The sequence below is a fragment of the Pleurodeles waltl genome, chromosome 2_2 (genome assembly GCF_031143425.1).
Source record: "Pleurodeles waltl isolate 20211129_DDA chromosome 2_2, aPleWal1.hap1.20221129, whole genome shotgun sequence".
In the NCBI taxonomy this organism is placed as follows: Eukaryota; Metazoa; Chordata; class Amphibia; order Caudata; family Salamandridae; genus Pleurodeles; species Pleurodeles waltl.
Genome location: NC_090439.1, coordinates 368,971,818 through 368,995,111, shown reverse-complemented (window position 1 = coordinate 368,995,111; position 23,294 = coordinate 368,971,818). Strand labels below are relative to the sequence as shown.

The window sequence follows — 23,294 nt, the reverse complement described above, 5'->3', positions numbered from 1 at the left end:
GGTTTAGACAAAGAGGTAATACAAAATGTTTTGGGATGGTCAGAAGAATGCAGCTGAACTGGGAGAGAGGATGGAAAACGTGAAGGTAAATGTGGAGGAGTTATAGGCATAAAATGTAGGTTGAGAACAGGCACATCGGTGAAACAAATAAAATGTGAAAGTCAATGACATGAAATCTGTATAGGGTTGAAGATGTAGAATTACAGCTAGGTACCAATACAGTTTTGGATGGTCTAAGTGAAGAGGTGAAGAGAGATGAAGTGAATGATAGTTGGAAGTAACAGATTTCAGAGGTGAACATTATTGTGTACTTGGATGATGCATTATGACCTTTCATACAATCTCCTTAGGTAGAGAAAAGTAAAGAGATAAAGAGGCTAAAGGACGCTTCGTAGAGTAAAGAGATGAGGAGTGAACAGGAAGCTAAGAGGTAGAGAACAGAGAAGGAAGCAAAGGTGGGAGAAAGAAAAGATAATTCCAGATTCAAAGATGGTCCAAAAATTGGAACCACATGGAACTAAATTTGTCAGTTGAATCTGGACTTTGACATTACTACAGATGGAAGTTGAAAGGTTTATTTATGAGAGTGACAAGTGGGAGACAGAAAGTTTAGGTGATAATGAATGTTTGAAGCATCAGCCAGGTTCTTTGAGAAGACTTCAGCCCAACAAATTGAGTGAGATAAATATCATACCTGTTCTTAAGCTCCCCTAGTGTATTTGATATCTGTCAGTAAAGGATGTTTCAAAGTGCTCTCTTCTGCTTTTTTTTTTTTTCAAATGGTGGGTTGGGTAAATCATCTTGAAAGTCCCAGAACTTGCTTTAGACAGCTGCTTTGAGATGGAGGAAAAGCTATGTACCTGTGGTTTGGAAATCACGTACCTCATGAGATGGGTGTACACATCTGAGGGACAATCAGTGTGCTTACTGTCTTTTCAACTAATATTTAAAACTAATGCCCAGGTTTGTGTGGGCCTAGTGCCATTCTAATGCCACATTAGCATTATTTTTTTACGCTAATGTGGTACTAGAAGGCCAAAAACACTGTGCTATATTTACAAAGTGATGCAAAGCATGCATTGCACCACTTTGCAACCCCTTGAGCCACATTATGCCTGTGCAAGGCTTAATGTGTGCAAGGGGGGCATTCCAGCACTAGGGGAGCCGAAAACATGGCACAAAGAAGTCTATGAGATTTATTTTCATAATTTTCATGTGCATTTTTTAATGGCAGCTAAGGGCAGGTTTTAAAAAGAGGGTCCTATTGTGTTCAATGGCCTGTGGGTATTTCGTAGGAATAGCATCATCATTTTTTATGCTAATCCTGCAAAGCACCAGACTAGCGTAAAAAAACGGTGGTCCCCCTGACTACCACCATGGTGCGCGTATTTAAAATTTCTTAAATACGGTGCACACAGGGTGGTGTTGGGGGTGCGAAGGGGTGCAAGAAACGTGGTGCTGCACTAGGTGCAGCGCCACTTTTCATAAACCTGCCCCTAAATTCTTTAAACCAAAACAGAACTACTTTGAGCATGTGCAAACTTTACGAAAATACTTCAGATCAATTATGTACTAGATTAGTAATTTCCAAATTCTTTACCAACCCTAGAATATTTGACTAAGATTACATTCTCTTTTGGGATTTATTTTAATAGGTGTTGCAATTCAAAGTATTTATTTGCCTGTACTACATTTCCAATTTTGAACTTTCTTATGTGTTTGTGACCATCACTAGAAAAAGACAAGGAGTTGCCTGTGAAGGGTGTAATAGAATTGCTTCTCAATTTTTAGCTCGTAGACAATCATGATTCACCAAAACAAGTCAGGATATCACCCCGTAATAGGACCAATAAAAGTATAAGCGACAGTGTTAATATTCCAAGTTTGGTGGTTTGCCTAGGTAGACACCTATTCTTGAGTTTTTCCTTTCTTCTGAGACTTCTATCATTTTGAATCCTTCCAAAGGCATTGTCAACCTCCACTAGGAAGAATGTACACAGTACACAATAAGAAGTCTAGCTCGAGAGAAATTAAAATTGCACTTTATTAATTGGTGGTATTTCATTATCCCTGACTCTTGCCCATTTGAGGATGATGATTTTCTTTCCTATCAGCTATTAGTGAGTATCACTTTTAGTCGCAATTTCCCATCTATAAATGGAAGAAATGCGCTGGAGGGGGGCCATTTTAGCTCTTATCGTGTTCACTCTTTATTAGTAGCATGTAGCAAATGTTTGGCCATTCAAGGCATAAACCTCCCCTTGTACACCAATTTCATCCATGTTTATTTTGAAATATTAATCTCAGGATTATAGCCATTGCCTGTAAACTTGTCTTGACAGTATCGGTTTGGCTTGTGTACCATTTTTCAAAATGTTGTCTTGCCAAAAATCGAAGATTCCTCATTTTACTTGTTTACTTTATTGCAGGTTCAATCTTGGTGCTTCATTTTGTATACCAAGGTAATTGCTTCTAATTTGAACGTTACTTCAGCAAAATCGCTTGGTTTTGGACCTCATACTTAGCATTCTATGAACATCCAGATTGACGAAAAGCTGCAAATAGGCAAATACAAACTTTGTTCAAGGAAACTAACGGGCAGATTTAAGAAAAGTGGCGATGCACCAAGTGGAGCGCCACTTTTTTTGTGCCCCTTAGTGCCCCCCTACTGCCACCATGTGTGAGCCCTATTTAAAATACTACGCACCATAGCGCATGGTAGGGGGCAGTAGCATCTCATTTTTTGATGCTATTGATGTACTGTTCAGGGTTAGCTGCAGCGTTTTTTGCACTAACATTGAACAGTACACAGGGGCCCATTATAAATAATGTTGAGCCCTCTTTTAACGCCTGCTCTGAGCAGGTGTTAAAAATGGCACAAAGAAACCTTTTAGATTTGTTTGCGCCATTTTTTCAGCCCCATTAATGAGGGAACGCCCCCCTTGCATACATTATGCCTGGCACAGGTATAATGTGGAGCAAGGAGTTACAAAGTGGCACAATACATGCATTGTGCTACTTTGTACAAATAGTGCTGTGATTTGGGCCTTGTTGGGCAACATTAGTGTAAAAAAATGACTCTAATGGGGTGCAAGGAGGCGCTAGGCCCTCTTAAATCTGGGCCTAAATTTGCCCAGTTATTTCATCTGATCACCTTGAATGTGTGTTCTGTGCGTTGGTTTGGTCTCACTAAGATGAGGACAACACTATAGTCAGTGGACTTTTAAGACACACTGGGGGTCATTACAACCTCGGCGGTCCTTTTTGCTGACCGCCGAGGTACCGCCGTGTGGAAGACCGCCAGTGGTGGCGGTTTTCCGCTCTGCCTATTATGACCGTTGGCAGCTCTCCGTCCTTTTACCGACGGTGAGCCGCCAACAGCCATACTGGCGGGAGGCGGGGAAGTGGAGGTTGCTCCACCTCCACCACCACGCCAACAGAACACCGCCCAGCGTATCACGTCCTGTGATTCACTGTGGTGGTGTTCTGTTGGCGGTGTGGTGTCGGCGGAACTGCCCCCACGGCTCCCGTCCCCTCCCGGAGGATCGATGGAACAGATAAGTCGATCGTCCGTTAAGGGAAGGGGGGTGGGGGGGGTGTTGTGTGTTGTGTGGGTGCATGGGGGTGTGCGTCTGTGTATGTAGAGGGGGTGTGTGAGTCTGTGTATGTTTGCGGGGTGTTGTGTGTATGGGAATGAGTGCGTGTATGTCTGTGGGTATGTCTGTATGGATGTGTGCGTGTATGTCTGAATGTGGGTGTGCGTGTCTGACTTGTGTGTGGATGTTGGCATGTATGTAGGCGAATGTGTGTGTAAGGGTGTAGGTGGTGCCTGCATGCGTGTCGTGTGGATATGGGTGATGTGATGTTGGGGGTCGGGGTGGGGAGGGGGGCCCTGCCACCTTTGGGGGGTGGCAGGGGTGGTAGGGGGTGTAGGGGAGGGAGTCGGTGTGGGGGTGAGGGGTGGGGGAGACCCCTATCAGTGCTAGGGAAGGAATTCCCTGGCACTGATAGTGCTTACCGCCATGGATTTCATGACGGTTCAAACCGCTGGAAATCCACGGCGGTAAGCCGGGTCCAAATACCGCCGGCGGTATAGTGACGGCCGCCGGGCTGGAGACCCAGGTCTCCAGCCCAGCAGTCGTCTCCGCCCTGCCGTCGGAACGGAAAACCGGCGGATGACCATGGCGGTAACCGCCATGGTCATAATTCCCCAAAGTAAGACTGCCAGCCTGTTGGCGGTCTTACCGCCGGTTTAACACCGACCGCCAGGGTTGTAATGACCCCCACTATGCCCAACGCACGTGCAGCATGCATGTCTATTTTATTGTTTATTCAATTACATTTCAAGGTAAATAAAACTGGTTTTACATGGAGTACTGTCTACTTTGTGAAAAGAGAAACCCTGCAAGTTGAAGAAGTGCATGTGAGTTACATTAACATCGAACTAAAATGTTCTGTATTTCACCAGTTTCTAAGAAATTCATCCAAGGTCAGAGCGACCCTTCCCTGATTCAGGCAAATCGTTAATTCCTGAAATAATTACCTATTCAAATAAACCTTCACCTGGCCCCCACAGCTACCTTATAAGAGGATTGTCTTCGCCTAACACAACTTGCTTATCTCCTCATTCAATTTTCATTGTTTCTTCTTTTACATAGGTTTACATTTTCTTCATGGTGATGAGAAGGCATGGTGCCAATCCCTGGATGATGACAAGCAACCACCGCAAATCAATAGCTGTGCATACACAATGGATGAAAATATATATTCAGCCAAAGACCACATCCAATGACAACCTCCTGGTCAGCGTCTGTTGCCCTCCCCAGTGCAGCTCCTCCGGCTGCTGCTGCTGCCTCTGCTTGGAACAAACTGAGAGCCTGTCTGGCTCCCAGTTCGAGGTCCACTTCCACCAACAGACTCCTGCCTGCCTCTCATCCCTGGTGGCCTAGTGGCCATCTGAAAGTAAGGGGGATATTTATGAGCCACTAGCGCGACTAGAGCGTCACTTTTCGTGACGCTCTGGTGGCGCTTTGCCAAGGTGGTGTTAAGCTACTTTTTGTGGCTTAACGCCACCTTGTAAATACGACCCCTTCATACGCAGCCCTTTGCGTGGAAGCGACATGCAACATGTTTGCTGTGGGCATGCCACAGCTACACCCATTGCATTTGGACTCTACCTCAGATTTATGGGTTTTCATAAACCTGAGGCAGTGCCAAAATCTAACTCCGCTCCTGGGGTGGCATTAGCAAGGTGCAAGGAGGAGGAATACTTTTATTCCTCCTCATTTTTTGCTTTTTCTATGTGTGCTGCATTCTGCAGCATGCAACGAAACAGCAAAATGTCAGGCATGATTGTTTATGTGAAGGAAGGTGTCCCAATTTTGGGCAGCGTCACACTCCATCATTTTCCCATAAATATGGACCTAAGTATTTTCCTCTCTTTACTCTTTGCCTCTCTTTATTCCTGCCTTCTTACATCTGCCTTTACTTCTATTTAATTTCACTCATTTCTATTCTGTCCCTTTTTATTTTTTCTTCCTCTTGCATTTTCCATGTGCCGCTGCTGCCTCTGTGGTTCCACCCTTCTCACCTCAATGAAGCGCTGTATCCCACCCTCTCACCTCCCATTTGACTGGACCCTTCGTCTCCATCCCCTTCTTAATGACGGCGACAATTCTGTGAGAGGGCGACTCCTCTGACCTCCTGGTCATCATCTGATGCCCTCCCCAGTGCAGCTGCTCTGGCTGCTGCCTCTGCTTGGGGTGAACCGAGAGCCTGCCTGACTCTCAGTTTGAGGCCCACCTCCACCCGAAGGCTCCTGCCTGCGTCTCACCCCTGGTGGCCTAGTGGACATCTGAAAGAAAGTATCTTCCTCCCCTTATTCTTTGCCTTCCTTTCCTCCTGCCTCTTTACTTCTGCCTTTACTTCTGCCTTTACTTCTATTTTATTTCACCTATTTATTTCTTGTCCCTTTCTCTTTTTGCTCCCTCTTGCATTTTCTCTATACCGCTGCTGCCCTGCGCCCCTCCCAACAAAACACCTTTCCCCACCCTCCCGCCTGCCAGCTGACCAGACCCCGCCTTCTCCCTCTCCTTCTTAATGGTGGCCGCCGCGCGGCCACATCACTGATGTGCCCAAGGCTCGCCAACGGTAAGCCTGTCTGTGCCTGGACCGCCCCCATCAACATGCACCCTTATTCTTATCCCCTTCGCCTGTTCAACGCCAGCTCTCTACGCACCTCAACCCGGGAAGATCATCAGCCTGTCACCAAGCCGACCCCGGGAACACCCATGGACCTTTTTCTCACCACGCCTGCACCTGCACCCTACAGGTACCAACCCACGATCCTGCACCAAACTCAGATAGCCACCTCAAGTGCATACTCTTCAACACATGCTCCCTCATCAAGCATGGGGTAGAAGTCTGGGACCTTGATTCAACAGCCCCAGTTGTCACCTTTCTCATGGAGACTTGGACCACCCCCGCTAATGCCCCAGACGTCGCCACACCCATCACGGACAACTACAAAATCATGCACAAGTACAGAGCAAACTGGCCTGAAGGAGACATTTCCATAATCTACAAGAACAACCTCTGCCTGGCCACCACCATGAAGACTCAGTCTCAGTCAATGCACGAGCACCTACATTTCCAGATCCAGACCAACCCTAAAACCTCCGCACATGGCACCCTTACATACAGGCCACCTGGACCGTGACCCCAGTTCTGCGAAGACATGGCTGACCTTGTCGCACCTAAGCACTCACCTCCTCCGGCTACATCCTATTCGGCAACCTCAATTTCCACCTTGATACCCTTTATGACCCCAACACCTCAAACCTCCTGGACAACCTCACAACTCTTGGCCTCAAACAGCTCGTCAACGTCCCCACCCACAGAACCGACCCCTTTTTCTCATCAGGGGACAACATTACCATCTCCGACACCTCCGAACACCATTTGACCAACCACAAGTGTATCCACTTTACCTACACTAAAAACACCGAAAGCCACAACACCCCCGTCCCTCTGGCAGTTCCTGGGGCAAAGACACAGAAGTGTAGCTCACCAACGCTCTCAACCACTCCCTCCCACCAGATGCAGCGAATGCTAATGAAGCCACAAGCAACCCACACCTCTGGCTCTCAAACAGTGCCAACGATGTAACCCCCTTAAGGAAATCAGCAGTGAATCGACAGAGCAAAACACCCAAATGGTTTATGCCAATCCTACAAGAATCAAAGTGCACCTGCAGACATTTGGAACTTAAATAGAGGCTCAGCAAATCCTCCGAAGCCCGCACAGCCTACAAAATACAGTCACCACTCACCACAAAAACATCACAGCTGCCAAAAAAGCCACCTTTCAAGCATACCTCAACACCAGCACCCACAATAGCAAAGAGCTCTTCGCGATCGTCAACGAGTTCACAAACTCATCCATTCCTCCATCCCAGGACCACTGCAACAACCTCATCACCTGCTTTCACCGTAAGATCCAGGACATCTACAAAGGCTTCAGGAACCAAGGCCTGCCAGCACCGCTCACCACCATGGACCTAGCATCCCACCAGATACTAAACTCCTGGAACCCATCACCATAGAGGACACCCAAAGACTGATGAACTCCACCCACTTTGAAGCACCCTTGATCCAATGCCCTCATCACATCCTCAACCTGGCCAGAACCACCATAGCACCACAGCTCTGCTGAACCATCAACCTATCCTTTAAGACCGCTACATTCCCCTCACACTGGAAACACGCCAAAATCAGCCCACTACTCAAGAAACCCACTGCCAACCCTAGTGCACTGAAGAACTACAGACCCATTTCTCTGCTCCATTTCTCAGCCAAGGTAACAGAGAAAGCCATCAACCAGCAACTCACTGAGTTCCTCGAGACACACTGTATCCTAGACCCTTCCCAGTTTGGATTCAGAAGCAATCACAGCACCAAAACAACACTCCTAGCAGTCACCGATGAAATACACATCATACTGGCCTTATTGAAGATACCCCGAAGATATGTGACAGCTTCCCTGAGTTTACTGCTTGTGTTTCAGATCTCCAAGTAACTGCTAGCCTGATGGTGGATGCTGCTCTTACGACTGTTCGGCAACTAGAGAGTTGTTTTCTCTCTGTTTCCATCACCTTCAGCATTGCCTTCCCCTGTCCACCTTGTTGATTATGAGCACATGTCTGATTGTCTGAAAGCTGAAATGTAGGTTTCTATAACCAGCAGAGGTTTCACATTCTATCCAACAGTTGAGTAAACCCTTCACATTTTCGACATATGTACTCCATTGAGCCGCTTTCAACTCTGCACCTGCATCCTAGTTCTTAGCTTGCCTATGCTATGATCCTATCAGGTTTTTGATTTTTCTTACAGTTGGGGTTTTTCTGTGCCTTATTGCCTCACACTAAGAGTTCGGTTGGCAGCCCTCTAGGACTATAGAGAACCCTAACCAAAGATGTATAAGATGAACATTTTGCTTTCTTTATTTTAATGGGCCTTTTGCTGGCACATCCCATAGTACATATTCTGATGCCACCTTTTGTTTTGTAACTGTTTCCAGGACCTTTCAGGAATGGACCTATCAAAGGCACTTGGGGGCATAGTTATACTCTGTTTGTGCCGGATTTGCGTCATTCTTTAATCCATATTAATATTTTGATGCTAGACCCGTCTAGCGTCAAAATATTGGAGTTAACGTCATTTTTTTGTCTGGAGAAAACTACCTTCCGTCAAGAGATGCAAGGTAGGAATTCCCATGCAAAAATCATGCACGGGCGGAGGAGGGCATTAAATAACGACGCTAAGCCTGTTTAGTGTCATTATTTAACGCCTGGGTCAGGGCAGATGTTAGGGGACCTGTGGGCCATTTTCCATGGTTAGAGGCCATGGAAACAGACTACTGGTGCCCTTCCCTGCACCCAGGGACACCCACACCTGGAGGACACCTAAAGATGAGGGACCCACCCCAGGTAAGGCCAGGTAAGTTTTTTTTGTTTTTTTTTAAGTGCCATAGGGGGGCCTAACTTGGGCCCCCCTACATGGCACTGTGTCCAGTGGCCATACCCAGGGGACATAAGTCCCCTGGGCATGGCCATTGGGCAGGGGGGCATGACTCCTGTCTTTACTAAGACAGGAGTCATGTCCATGGGGGTTGTGCATCAAAAAATGACGCTAGTCAGGTTAGTGTCATTTTTCTGACTTTAACCTGACTGGCGCCATTCTTTGACGCACAACCTCCTGTTTCCCCTATGCCTCTCCCACCAGGTTAGTATGATTTATTTTGACGCTAATCAGGACTTACCACCGGCTAGCATCATTCCTTAAATATGACGCCCGGCTGCCATCCAGGAATGGTGCTAGCAGGAGGTAAACTTTTTGATGCAACCCTGTGCTAACACAGGATTGCATCAAAAAGTATAAATCGAGGCCTTGGTGAGAGTACTTGTAAGCTCCTCACCAAATAGTTGTTATTCTGACAGCAAAGGTCGCAGTCTGTGTACAGGGAGATCAGTTCCATCTCTTGGGAAGAACACAACTTATAGTGCTTTCCTTAAGGCATGATGCCCCCGCCCCTCTTTCTCTCATTTTGTAAAGCTGAGTCTGCTGTTCACTTTAAGGAGCATTTCATTCCCGATCCCTTCCACAATCGAGGAAGCCTCTAGTTGAGGCATTTGCATGAGTCCATACCATAGGTGCTGCAGTTTAACATAATGTTCGACCATATAAAATGTTAATACTTTAAAGTCTGCGTTTCTTTTGGAACAGATGTCAAGGCATGGCAGCCTTCTTGTGCTATTCGCAGTGAATGGATTAAACTAGTCATTCCTTGGTCCTTTGAGTAGGCTGTGGTGATCTTCCTATATCTGACCCTTGGTGGGACGAGCTACAGCATGCAACTCTTTGGTTTAAAGTACAGGTATTCCGGTAAAGAGAATTCACTAGAATATTTTCTGAACTTCCCTTGAAAACATCCATCTGCATTATGAGACTTGAGCTGCTGTACCTCAGTCTCTTGTGCTGAGGAGGTCTTGGCTAATCCTTAAATTTGCATTGCTGCCCAGAAATGAAATCCCCCACAGTTTGTCTGCATTTCTTTTTGTTTTGTGTAATGAACCATCAATCCGCTGTCCTGCTTGGTACATACTGGTGTTGGAAAGACTAGGATGAGGAAGAGGAAAAAAGTGATAATGCTTCTTTACATTGAGTCTTACTCTACTTTATACTAGTCCCTAGTTCTGTTTCATCCCACCCACATATTCAGAATGCTCACTGGCCATGTGTCTGTTTTTGTTAACTCTTCAGAGTTTTTATGTTTATAAATCTACTTGCACGTGTTGAGAAAGAGCTAACTACTCAAGTGGCAGATCATCCTCCTGAGGTAAGAACTGGAAAAGTCACTAATGAAGATTACAGAAAATGTATAAAGACTTTTGGTGAAGCTACATTCCTGTAGCACGACTTTGATGATACCAAATAACTCGTCACATATGCCACCTCTTACCAGTGAAGCTGCAAACAAGTGCTCATTGTTTGTTCATTCAGTTACGGATGTAATATTAACATGCAGGGCAACGCGGCAAGTCTTTTTGCTGGTGCCCTGCGTCAAAACAAAAGACCAGGAATACGCAGTTATCTACAAGATACAGCACATTCCTTTCCTTTTCCCGTGCGCTGGCGCAAAGATTGCTGCCAACGCAGGCACACTTGCACCACGGGTCAGCAGCGTCCGTCGCCGATGCGTCAAAAAAAATTAGACATCGGCGGCACATGCCGCTCGTAAATATGGGCCTTAGAATACACGAGTTCTAAAAGAGGTTCAAGCTTTTCAATTGATGTTGTATACAGAGATTGCCTAAATGTGTGTCAATCAAGCTAATCTGCTTTTCGAGGCCTCAGACTCTAGTAATATTTGGAAAGATTGCGCTCTAAATTAATAATTTGGGTGAGCTTCTGGCAATAAGTAATCCAAATATAAAAAGTAATTACGTTTGATTAAAAGTAGGCCACTGTGAAATTTCTGCTATGCGAATGGAAATCACGAATTTTTGTATATGTGTTTTTGTGCACATATGTGCATTTCACCATAACGAAATTTCACCTATTGCATTCTGCTAGTCTCTGGTTCGAGCCTAAAATGTATTGCAAGTGACATTTTCTCCTTAAACCTGTCCCCTTGTATGTGTCAACACATTACTTTTGAACGAGACATGCCCTCGTGTTCAATTTTCACATGATATCGCAAAGAGAATTAAAAAAAAAAATCAAAAACACAAATTTAACAACGTTGCATACTCCAACAAACATGATTCTCATAACTCAAACTCATAGTACGCCATCTTCCGCTATTTAAATACTTTCATAAAATGTGTGCAGTGCCGAAAGCAAGACATTTATAACGTCCGTGCGAACTGCATGACAGAGCGAAATCAAATATGGCTGACAGAAGTTAACCTTGGGTGTTTACAAATTGGAATCTTGATATGTTTACAGAGATAAACGATACATCCGTTACTTTCTTAATATACCCAGCTCAGATGCGATGGCCTGTTAATCAACACCCTCAGAATTGCAAATGGGCCGCTGAGGTCATACGAACTGTTAAGCCAGCCTAACGTTGAATATGAATTAAATGGATTGATATTATGGAACTTAATCAATACAATTATTCACTCATATCAGAATGGACCGGGGACTGCACGTCTACGCAGGGCGGCATGCGGCGATATTTTGATAAGTGTCTACCTCACACATTACTTCCATCCACCTCCCAGCCATGCAGACGGCAGATTCTACTGTACTTCTCGCTGCAGCACTTTCTGTTTGAGTGGACATATATTATTTATGTGGAAGTCAATTAATCCACGCGCTCCGGCATTATTGGTTATTCACCTTCTATAATGTAGATGCATTCGGTGTCAGGAGGGTACTTGCTGGGATAATTGGGAGAAGTGAAAATGCCTCCATCTGCGTTTTTCGTCCACGAGCCACAGTCCACTGTTTTCTGTCCTTCTGTAGGGCTCTGTTTTTCTACAGAAAAAAAATTCTGGTCATACTTGGATACTGATATACAACATAGTTCCTGAGTTTTGTTTGTACTGGTTCTGCGTAAATAATACCGTAGTATATATATTCACATAAAGTAAAATACCAAGACAACTACTGAGTACGTGGAAACATAATCAAAATCCATCATTTAAAACATATAAGCGTTTGCTCAGGGACTGTCTCTAAGAGTAAAAACACGATATCCAGGAAACCTATGAAACCCATGACTGGACATTTTCTAACGATATTTGTGCGCGTAAATATACTCATCGCCGTCGTGAAATGCTGTGATCGACGAAGCCAATCAGGAATCGTAGAAGACAGGCTTAATTATAAGTCTCTATTTTTTAAGTCAACATCAAGAAAGAACAGTAAGATTATGGAATTCTGCAGGTGTGGCATTGTTGTATACTCATGAACTACAATTGCTAAGTCACCCACTACCTGCTGCCTATTTTTATGATTTCACCCACAATCGTGCCTATGTGGTTCATAGGTTAGTTTGAAAATGTCATACCTTTATGCAACATAGTGGCAGACATTGTGGAATCCTTAATGGCGAATTTTAAATTGGTAATTGCGGTACTCAGATATTAAACTGGTACAAACAAGATGAAACTTTTTGCAAAAAGTACTGACGTTTGTTAAAACGACAAAAAAATAAAATATTACTGCCACAGAATGTGCGGCGTTATGCCTCACAGTTTGCCTTTTCTTGCTGTAAAAACATAATAAACCCTTCCTTTTACAAAATGTGTTTCTTCACTGCCATATAATTGTAGTCGCACTAATTATAAGCAAGGAGTTGGAAAAATAAAGCAGGCAAAGTCAGTGGGTGGGTGTACTTCTGTGCTGGGGTGGGAAAGGGGCACATATGCCAATAGCCTCATAACCTAGGTGCTGTTGCTGTTAAACGCTGTTGGCTTTAGCATTCACCCATTTATAGCCCTATGTGTGCTGTCGATGAATGACTGAAAGCTTCCACGCTTGGTGTGCCTGAATGCATGTGTCAATAAGGCAAGATGCATCAAATGGTATACAAACCCATTTAAATGGGTGATGTCAAGTTTTTATAACCTGTTAGTAAACCACCTACACTCAAAACCTCTCTCACAGTTACAAACTGGCCGCGTCGTTTGGGGGGTCACCTATAAGGCTTATGAATCGGAAGACATTTTGAAACACATGGACAGAGGGGTAGGAGAATCCAGGATGAAATTCAGACTTTTTAAATCCCTACTGGACCGGTATCGGACCTCATACAAGCTCTTCACCAGTGGGCCACTCCAGGACTCGAATTGTTGGAGGTGTGGGAACTCGGGCTGTGACACATCAGACATCCTCTTCGAGTGCCCGGGCCTACCTCAGTACTGTTACACGGAATGACAGACGCCCTCACACTGTCGACACATGAACAACAGAATTAGAGGTTTCCGCAGTCAAAATTTGTATTCTTATGCATTGCTGGTCACCTAGGATGTCTGTTCACATCGGGTGGGTCATCAAAATCTATAAAATAACCTTGTACCCTTGTAACTCTTGAAGCCATCATTGCGACACTCAACAGTTGTTAATTCCATTGGCAGAGGGCAAGAGAGTTTAACAATTGTCAGTGCCTAAACAAAGATTCCAATACTAAAATGTGCCCGGCAAGCGTAACGTTTTCTTGACACTTTTGTTCATTCTTTTCTTTATATATTAATTTTTGTATTCATTCATTCACCACCAAATGACGAACAATGTAAACATAACAAATCCCAATGCATCTCTCCCCGCCCCAAACAATAGGTATACAACACTAACCTGTTCCTTTTTTTGTTGCTCCACACGCTTGTAGGATGATAAGACTTGCTACAACTGAAACAGAAGAAGGTGCATTTGTATTCAGTTGCCACCATTAAGTGTCGAGATAATTTTTACTTGTATTACTAATTTAGACCATGATTAACGGTAACGTTTTACACCACTGTACATCAGTTGTTACATAACGCAGAATGAGGCACTGAAGTTTTAGGATGTTAATTGGGAGTGTGAGTCTGCCTTTCAGAAAAGTGACTCATTTGCTCAAATGAAAAACGCCTGGGCAGATCCTTTTGAATAGTGAGCAGTGTGGATTTCGGCTGTGAGCTAATAAATCTCTTCTTTACATGATGTCCAAGGAAAGAATGAGGCTTGGACGGAAAGAGTAAGCGGTAATGGGATGTGATGAAATGGGAGAGGTGGGAACAGGGCATATGTCGGCACAGGAAAATAATTGTTGTGTGTAGGAGGCTGGCCTAGTTTGTAGTGGGTACCTTGGGTACTTACACCTTATACCAGGTCCAGTTATCCCTTATTGGTGAAGTAGTAGTGTTCTAGCTGCTTAGGCTGTCTAGAGGTAGCTGTAACAGAGCAGCTTAGGATGATCTACGAGACATGCAAAGCTCATGCAACACCACTATAGTTACACAGTACTGATACACAATAAAATACAATAGTCAGTGTTACCAAAAATAAAGGTACTTTATTTTAATGACACAAGGCCAAAAATATCTTAGAAGCAATACTCCTTCTGGAGATAAGTATTATACACAATAAATACAATAGAGACCAAAATCATGTAAGTAAATAGTCATAGAATAGTGCAAACAGTAGAAAATACAATAGAAAGCAGTAGGCCAAGGGGGCAACACAAACCATATACTAAGAAAGTGGAATGCAAATCTCGAATTCCCCCCTAGGCAAGTGTAGTGTGTGGAGGGGCACTGGGCTGGGAGGGTAAGAAAGCACCAAAGGTAAGTAAAATACTCCACCCCAGGAAAGTTGGAATAAAGTACTGCAAGTTTCCTCAGGATACACTACAAGTCATGATATGAGTTATTGCAAGAACCAAGCAAGACTGCAAGCAACAAATGGTGGATTCCTGGACCTGAATACCTGTGAAGAAAGGAGACCAAGTCCAGAAGTCGCAGAAGATTCCAAAAAGGACAGGAGCCCCTGCCAACGTAGAACATGGTGCAAAAGAGGATTCTCCGATTAGAAGAAGTCTGCAGAAGAGTACCAAAAAGATGGCTGTGGGTTGCTGGATGTTGCAGGAGATGTCCCACGTCAAGATGTTGGATGCAGGTTGTTTCCATCGCTGGATTCATACAACAAGCTTTGGTTCAAGCAAGGTCGTGTTTTGCATCAAAATGGCGCTGCCTGGACCCAGGAGGGACCTGGAGGCCTCAACTTGGACAGAGGAGGCAGAAGGGGCTCCAAACACTGGAGAAAGCTCACAGATGACCAGGAAGCACCCACGGGAGTCCCAGGACATGGGGACAAAGAAGGTGCATATTGTAGTTGGTGCAGCACAACAAAAGAAGGTCCCTCACCGCCAGAGAACAACTCAGTGAGTTGTGCATAACAGGATGGAGTGCTGGGGCCCTGGGCTACACTGTGCACAAAGGATACTTGGAAGAAGTGCACAGAAGCCCAAGGAGCTAGAGATGATGCTGTGCACAGGGGTACTGACTCAAACCAGGAAAGCAAGCTCTTACCTCCTCCAAATTTGGACAGTGGGACCTTAGGACAGTCTGGGTCGGATGGGTCCACCACCTCTGTTCCAGGGAGCATGCTCGTCATCAGGAGAGGAGTCCCAGGGAACCGGTTGTCATCTTGAAAGGTCCCTGCAGAAGCAGGGAAGTGATTGCGTCACTCCCCAGGAGATTCCTTCTGTTCTTCTGGTGCAAGATGAAGACAGGGAGTCCCCAGAGCATGCACACCTTGGAAGCTGTTGCAAATGCTGGCTGGAGCTGAAGTTGCAGGTCACAGGAGTCGTCCTGGATATTTTGTTGCAGTTACAGCGGTTCCAGGAGCAGTCTGCGGCTGATCCGACGGTCAGAAGCTGAAGCAGAAGATGGGGAGGATTCCTGGAGGAGTCTTGCAAGCTGAATCTGAAGAGGAACCCACAGGAGAGACCCTAAATAGCCCTTCGAGAGGGATTGGCTACCTACCCAGGCATGCACCTATCAGGAGGGGTCTCTGAAGTCACCTCAGAATCTCCAGAGTGTCCTCACACCTTGGAAAACAAGTTGGCTAATGCCAGGGACACACTAGAGGAGCTCTGGACCACCCCTGGGGTGGTGATGGCCAGGGGAGTGGTCACTCCCTTTTCTTTTGTCCAGTTTTGTGCCAGAGCAGGGACTGGGGGTCCCTGAACCGGTGTAGACTGGCTTATGCAAGGAGGGCACCATCTGTGCCCTTAAAACCATTTCCAGAGGCTCTGGGAAGCTACCCCTCCCAAGCCTGTAACACCTATTTTCCAAAAGGATAGGTGTAACACCCTCCTCCCAAAGGAAATGCTGTGTTCTCCATTCCTGGGACTAAGCTGCTCAGACTCCAGGAGGGCAGAACCCTGTCTGTGAGGTGGCAGCAGCCGTAGCTGCAGTGCAAGCCTCAGAGAGCTGGTTTGGCAGTACTGGGGGTCCATGGTGGAGCCCTCAGGATGCACAGGATTGTCCCCCAATACCAGAGTTGGAATGGGGGGGACAATGCCATGATCTTAGATACCTTACATGGCCATATTCAGAGTTACCATTCTGAAACTACATCTAGGTATTGACCTATATGTAGCTTCATAATGGTAACTCCGAATATTGACCTATTTGCAGTGCGTGTGTGTAATGGTATCCCCGCTCTCACAAAGTCTGGGGAAGTGGCTCTGGACAGCATGGGGGCACCTTTGCTAGTGCAAGGGTGCCCTCACACTTAGTAACTTCACACCTAGCCTTCATTAAATGAAGGTTAGACATAAAGGTGACTTATAAGTGACTTAAGTGCAGTGAAAATGGCTGTTAAATAGTGTGTGCAGTATTTCACGCAGGCTGCACTAGCAGTCCCGAAGAAGGGTTTGTCTGAGCTCCTTATGGGTGGCAAAAGAAATGCTGCAGCCCATAAGGATCTCCTGGAACCCCAATGCCCTGGGTACCTAGGTACTACATACTAGGGACTTATAATGGGGTCCAGTGTGCCAATTGAAATTAGAATATGAAGTCACTAAACTATAGTGACTAATTTGGAAGCACAGAGAGCCTAAGCACTGAAGTTCTGGTTATCAGAACTTCAGTGACACAGTTAAGCACTACTGACAACACATACATTAGGCCACAAACTATGAGCACTGGGGTCCAGACTAGCAGGATCCCCGTGAGACAGGCAAAACAGACTGACCAATAGGGTTTTCACTATGAGCACTGGGTTCCTGGCTAGCAGGATCTCCGTGATACAGTAAAAACAAACTGACACACACTCACAAATAGGCGAAAAGTGGGGGTAACCATGCTAGAAAGAGGCTACTTTCTCACACTGTGCTAAGACAGCTCAGGACCCTAAAGTTTTTGAGGCCGAAAATTGTGTGTAACCTCATGGTAAAAGGCATCACATGCTTGTTAAATAACTAGGCAATTTATTGCTTCGATTATTTATTGGTAATCTCATTACCCGTTTGTAGGAAGTTGGCTCTGTATGCACTATTTCAAAGTAAGGAATAGTATGCACAGAGCCCAAGGGTTCCCCTTAGAGGTAAGATAGTGGCACAAAGAGATAATACTAATGCTCTATTTTGTGGTAGTGTGGTCGAGCAGTAGGCTTATCAAAGGAGTAGTGTTAAGCATTTGTTGTACATACACACAGGCAATAAATGAAGGACACACACTCAGAGACAATTCCAGGCCAATAGGTTTTTGTATAGAAAAATATATTTTCTTAGTTTATTTTAAGAACCACAGGTTCAAATTTTACATGTAATATCTCAAATGAAAGGTATTGCAGGTAAGTACTTTAGGAACTTTGAATAATCACAATAGCATATATACTTTTCAAATAAAACACATATAGCTATTTTAAAACTAGACAGTGCAATTTTCACAGTTCCTAGGGGAGGTAAGTAATTGTTAGTTCTTGCAGGTAAGTAAACCACCTACGGGGTTCAAGTTTGGGTCCAAGGTAGCCCACCGTTGGGGGTTCAGAGCAACCCCAAAGTTACCACACCAGCAGCTCAGGGCCGGTCAGGTGCAGAGTTCAAAGTGGTGCCCAAAACGCATAGGCTTCAATGGAGAAGGTTCCAGTCTGCCAGCAGGTAAGTACCCGCGTCTTCGGAGGGCAGACCAGGGGGGTTTTGTAGGGCACCGGGGGGGACACAAGTTAGCACAAAAAGTACACCCTCAGCAGCACGGGGGCGGCCGGGTGTAGTGTGCAAACGCACGTCGGGTTTTCAATTGGAATCAATGGGAGACCAAGGGGTCTCTTCAGCGATGCAGGCAGGCAAGGGGGGGCTCCTCGGGGTAGCCACCACCTGGGCAAGGGAGAGGGCCTCCTGGGGGTCACTCCTGCACTGGAGTTCCGATCCTTCAGGTCCTGGGGGCTGTGGGTGCAGGGTCTTTTCCAGGCGTCGGAATCTGAGAGTCAGGCAGTCGCGGTCTGGGGGAGCCTCGGGATTCCCTCTGCAGGCGTTGCTGTGGGGGCTCAGGGGGGACAACTTTGGTTACTCACAGTCTCGGAGTCGCCAGGGAGTCCTCCCTGAAGTGTTGTTTCTCCACCAGTCGAGTCGGGGTTGCCGGGTGCAGGGCTGCAAGTCTCACGCTTCTGGCGGGAAATGCTGTTTGTCTTTAAGGTGCTTCTTTGGAAACAAAGTTGCAGTCTTGGATGAACAGGGCCGCTGTTCTCGGGAGTTTCTTGGTCCTTTTAGAGCAGGGCAGTCCTCTGAGGATTCAGAGGTTGCTGGTCCTGGGGAAAGCGTCGCTGGAGCAGTTTTCTTCCGAAGGGGGGAGACAGGCCGGTAGAGCTGGGGCCAAGGCAGTTGGTGTCCTCTTCTTCTTAGGTTGCAGGAATCTGAGTTCCTAGGTTCAGGGGAGCCCTTAAATACAAAATTTAAGGGCGTGTTTAGGTCTGGGGGGTTAGTAGCCAATGGCTACTAGCCCTGAGGGTGGGTACACCCTCTTTGTGCCTCCTCCCAAGGGGAGGGGGTCACATTCCTATCCCTATTGGGGGAATCCTCCATCTGCAAGATTGAGGATTTCTAAAAGTTAGAGTCACCTCAGCTCAGGACACCTTAGGGGCTGTCCTGACTGGCCAGTGACTCCTCCTTGTTATTCTCATTATTTCCTCCGGCCTTGCCGCCAAAAGTGGGTCCGTGGCCGGAGGGGGCGGGCAACTCCACTAGCTGGAGTGCCCTGTGGTGCTGGAACAAAGGGGGTGAGCCTTTGAGGCTCACCGCCAGGTGTTACAGCTCCTGCCTGGGGGAGGTGATAGCATCTCCACCCAGTGCAGGCTTTGTTACTAGCCACAGAGTGACAAAGGCACTCTCCCCATGTGGCCAGCAACATGTCTTGAGTGTGGCAGGCTGCTAAAACCAGTCAGCCTACACGGGTAGTTGGTTAAGGTTTCAGGGGGCACCTCTAAGGTGCCCTCTGGGGTGTATTTTTACAATAAAATGTACACTGGCATCAGTATGCATTTATTGTGCTGAGAAGTTTGATACCAAACTTCCCAGTTTTCAGTGTAGCCATTATGGTGCTGTGGAGTTCGTGTTTGACAGACTCCCAGACCATATACTCTTATGGCTACCCTGCACTTACAGTGTCTAAGGTTTGGCTTAGACACTGTAGGGGCACAGTGCTCATGCACTGGTGCCCTCACCTATGGTATAGTGCACCCTGCCTTAGGGATGTAAGGCCTGCTAGAGGGGTGACTTATCTATACTGCATAGGCAGTGAGAGGTTGGCATGGCACCCTGAGGGGAGTGCCATGTCGACTTACTCGTTTTGTCCTCACCAGCACACACAAGCTGACAAGCAGTGTGTCTGTGCTGAGTGAGGGGTCCCCAGGGTGGCATAAGATATGCTGCAGCCCTTAGAGACCTTCCCTGGCATCAGGGCCCTTGGTACCAGGGGCACCAGTTACAAGGGACTTACCTGGGTGCCAGGGTGTGCCAATTGTGTAAACAAAAGTACAGGTTAGGGAAAGAACACTGGTGCTGGGGCCTGGTTAGCAGGCCTCAGCACACTTTCAATTCAAAACATAGCATCAGCAAAGGCAAAAAGTCAGGGGGTAACCATGCCAAGGAGGCATTTCCTTACATCGTTGCTATGCCCTCGTTCCTGTCCTCACTTTATGAGGGTGTACAAAAGCAGGCAGAATTGGCATCGATCTTCTACCAAGGAAGTCGGTCAAAAGGAAGGAAGTCCAGACACAAAGAAGGAAGGACAAAACCCAGAATGTCAAAAACACCCAAGTTCCAGTGCCAAAGCAAGCCTATAAGCACCAGAAGCTCAAACAGCAGACAACTCAAACTGCATCTAGTGTAGGAGCCCCAAATTAGGGAACACACATAACTGTAACCCACAGGAGGCCCTCCAGGAAAGCAAGCACCCACCAGCTCAAGCAAAAACGAGATACCAAAAAAAGGAATGGCACTAAAACCCGAAACAGGGGGGTGTAGTAAACAGGCAATACGTTACACCTAAAACAGGGCACAAGAGCACATGGGCCTCAGCAGGTTAGCAAGGGCAAACTAAAGGAGAACCCAGAAGCATGTTCAACAATAATTAACAAGGCAGTAGGTCACTGTCCACACACCAATTGGGAAAACCCAGGCTAAAGGAACAGGCACATTAGGATAAAAAAACATAACAGCCGAGAAGGATACATGTGAAGAAAAATATACAGAGGTCAGAACCCAGCATGACTCTGAACGAGATAAGCCCAGGACACAAAATGCTTGTATACCATGCACTATGGCATGTTTAACCACACCAGAGCAGTATGGCAATGCCAAGTGTTGGAGGCGGCACATTCTGCTTGGCTCTGGCAGGGCCCCAGCCAGGTAGAACCTACAACTCCTGTTAGGAGTGGGTGATTACACTCGCTGTATAACCTGCGCTCACCCCTGGGTAGCTTGGCACTGAGCTGTGAGGCTTATTACAGAGGCAAGGTATAAAGCATTGGCACAGCACTCTTAGTCAATAAATACACTGAGCATCACAAAATATACTTCATACATGTAGTAGGTAAACAATGTTTGTATTAAACACACTTTAATTAACACAACAAAAGCATCTTGACTTCTGGGTATAAATCACACTTGGGAATATTACTAGCAGTACTGAGCCTAGCTACATTAAAATGACATCAGTAGCATGCACACTTGGGAGAAGTCCAATGTCACCCCCCAGCACCCTTATGTGGTGCGATACGTTGTCAGAACTAGGCCCATCCTGGCAATTAAAATAATGCAATAAAACACAGTTATAGGATGCACCCCAGATCACAACGATATCAGAAATATGTACACCCAGAAAATGACAACACTTTTAGCAGCAGAGTGGGCTATTGTCACATGGGTAGAACCAATGTCAAATGTAGTATCTAGCTGGCAAGAAATGAACATGTAAAGCAGCACTGCCGGTTGATGTAATCAGGAGTAGGTAGTCTTCATGCAGTCACTCCCACAGGCACACATTCACTCAACACCACTATGTGGTGCTACGGATATCAGGCAGGTTCATATGGAGCACACTTGCACCCACGCATAAACGCAGCACCATGATGAGGTGCAACTGCTATCCAACAGGTCAGTTGGCAGCACAGTGCAGACCCAGTGGCCCATACCCTCCTCCACCCTCTGTCTCACCCAACTACCTCACATCCATGGATTAGAAAGAGTTCACTCCCCACCCCCCAGATTAGGCTGCTCTTGGCCAGAGTCACACTTAGTTGAGGTCACTTGGAAGAAGGCGACAGGGCCAGGCAGCAGGAGTTAATGGGAGGAAGTTGACAAACAAAAGGGGGTTGGCAACCACTCAGGAAGTTCACCCACAGTATGCAGAGCAGAACCGGCTGAGGGCAATAGTTTGTTCAATTGTAGGATTCTGTATTGTGCCTTCTGTTACCTGCCCAGTTCTGCGAAGCACCCGGGGGAGGAAGAAAGGGGTCGCTCAGCCTCTTGACCTGCTTCTGATTGCTCTCGGATGCATTTCTGCAACCCAGTCAATTACTCCTGCCACCAAGGCCCAGTCAGTGCCATACTACCTGGCATGCTCTGTCGTCGGGAGCTGGGTAGAAGAGGTCAGGTAGTTTACCCCTCAGAGTTCCCAAAAGGAACAATAGATGAAGATGGCTATGTGGCAGGGGAGCCTCTCGTAAGGCAGAGGTGCCATGTCAGGTATGCGTTAATCAGTAATGTAAGGTCAGTAGTGCTGCACGAGGTAGAAAAAGGCACTACTCTGGTTATGCCCCCACCTTCGAGGGCTGCAAGCCTGTGAATCAGACACCACATGCAATGAGCATGCAGTCAGCGTGACACATGAGAGAGATGTTGGACAATTGAAAAAGTGGGCCACTCGGAGTCCCGCAGCCGGTGAATCTGCCCACCACCAACAAGAGGTGTATGTGTGCTAAGGCCCCGTGATGCAAGGGCCACACTCCCTAGATGCGGGCAGTGTTCCAGATAATATTGGGTCCCGGCGCAGAGGATGTGGGCACTAATGAGAGCTCCATTCTCCAGGTGTCACAAGCAGATGGTGTGGGCCCCTCGTGGGATGTCTATGATGTCCCTGAGACCTTCACAAACAGCAGACAAGTCGACAAGCCCTTGGAGAGCACACTTCAGGGTGCCACACAGAAGCAGGCAGTCTGCCCAGGCCAGCCAGGATTCAGGAAGGATGCACGGTCCCTTCCCAGGGTAGTAATACTCCTTTTGCACAACAGATTCTTCTGGCAGTGGGCACCAGTAATTATGCTGTACTGAGTCTTTTTAAGTTGGGGGTGGTTCAAAGGTCCTCTCTTTGAGCCACAGATGTCTCCCCTAAATTTCAGTCCTGTCTGCCACTGGCCAATGGAATGCAGATCTCAACCTTTAGTGGGGTATTGAACTGGCTTGCAGAGGCTAAGTGTCAAAACTTCTATCTCCAATCTATCCAGCCAGCCCCTCAAGTGGCAGAGGTCTGTTGTCCCAGTTGAATGCCCACTGCTTATAGTCGTCACTGGGAATGCACAGATGTGCTCCCCCAACCTCCGGTGTCAACTGGAGCCAGGCAGAAAGGCACACATCGCTCTTTAGAGCAGAGAAATGCCCAATTTCCAGAAGTGGCATTTCTCAGCTTTTATTGACAAAACCACCTGTATCATAGGAAGGGTTTTTTCACTGTGAATTAAATGATAGGGAACATCTTGAGCATGCTGTATTGCAATCCACTATTGCAGCTGGGAGTAATT

At 46.4% G+C, this 23,294-nt stretch overlaps 1 protein-coding gene across 4 annotated transcripts in view; it reads right to left on the bottom strand.

The window, feature by feature from the left end:
• Nucleotides 1-23,294, bottom strand: part of NETO1 (neuropilin and tolloid like 1) — a 766,912-nt gene that overhangs the window by 730,097 nt on the left and 13,521 nt on the right. For all 4 annotated transcript variants that reach the window (XM_069219884.1, XM_069219887.1, XM_069219886.1 and 1 more), the window contains exons 2-3: nucleotides 13,866-13,919; nucleotides 11,907-12,044 (exon numbers count right to left, since the gene is read on the bottom strand). In XM_069219884.1, the coding sequence (XP_069075985.1) occupies nucleotides 11,907-12,044; nucleotides 13,866-13,919 (192 nt within the window). The remainder of the gene's footprint in view (nucleotides 1-11,906; nucleotides 12,045-13,865; nucleotides 13,920-23,294) is intronic.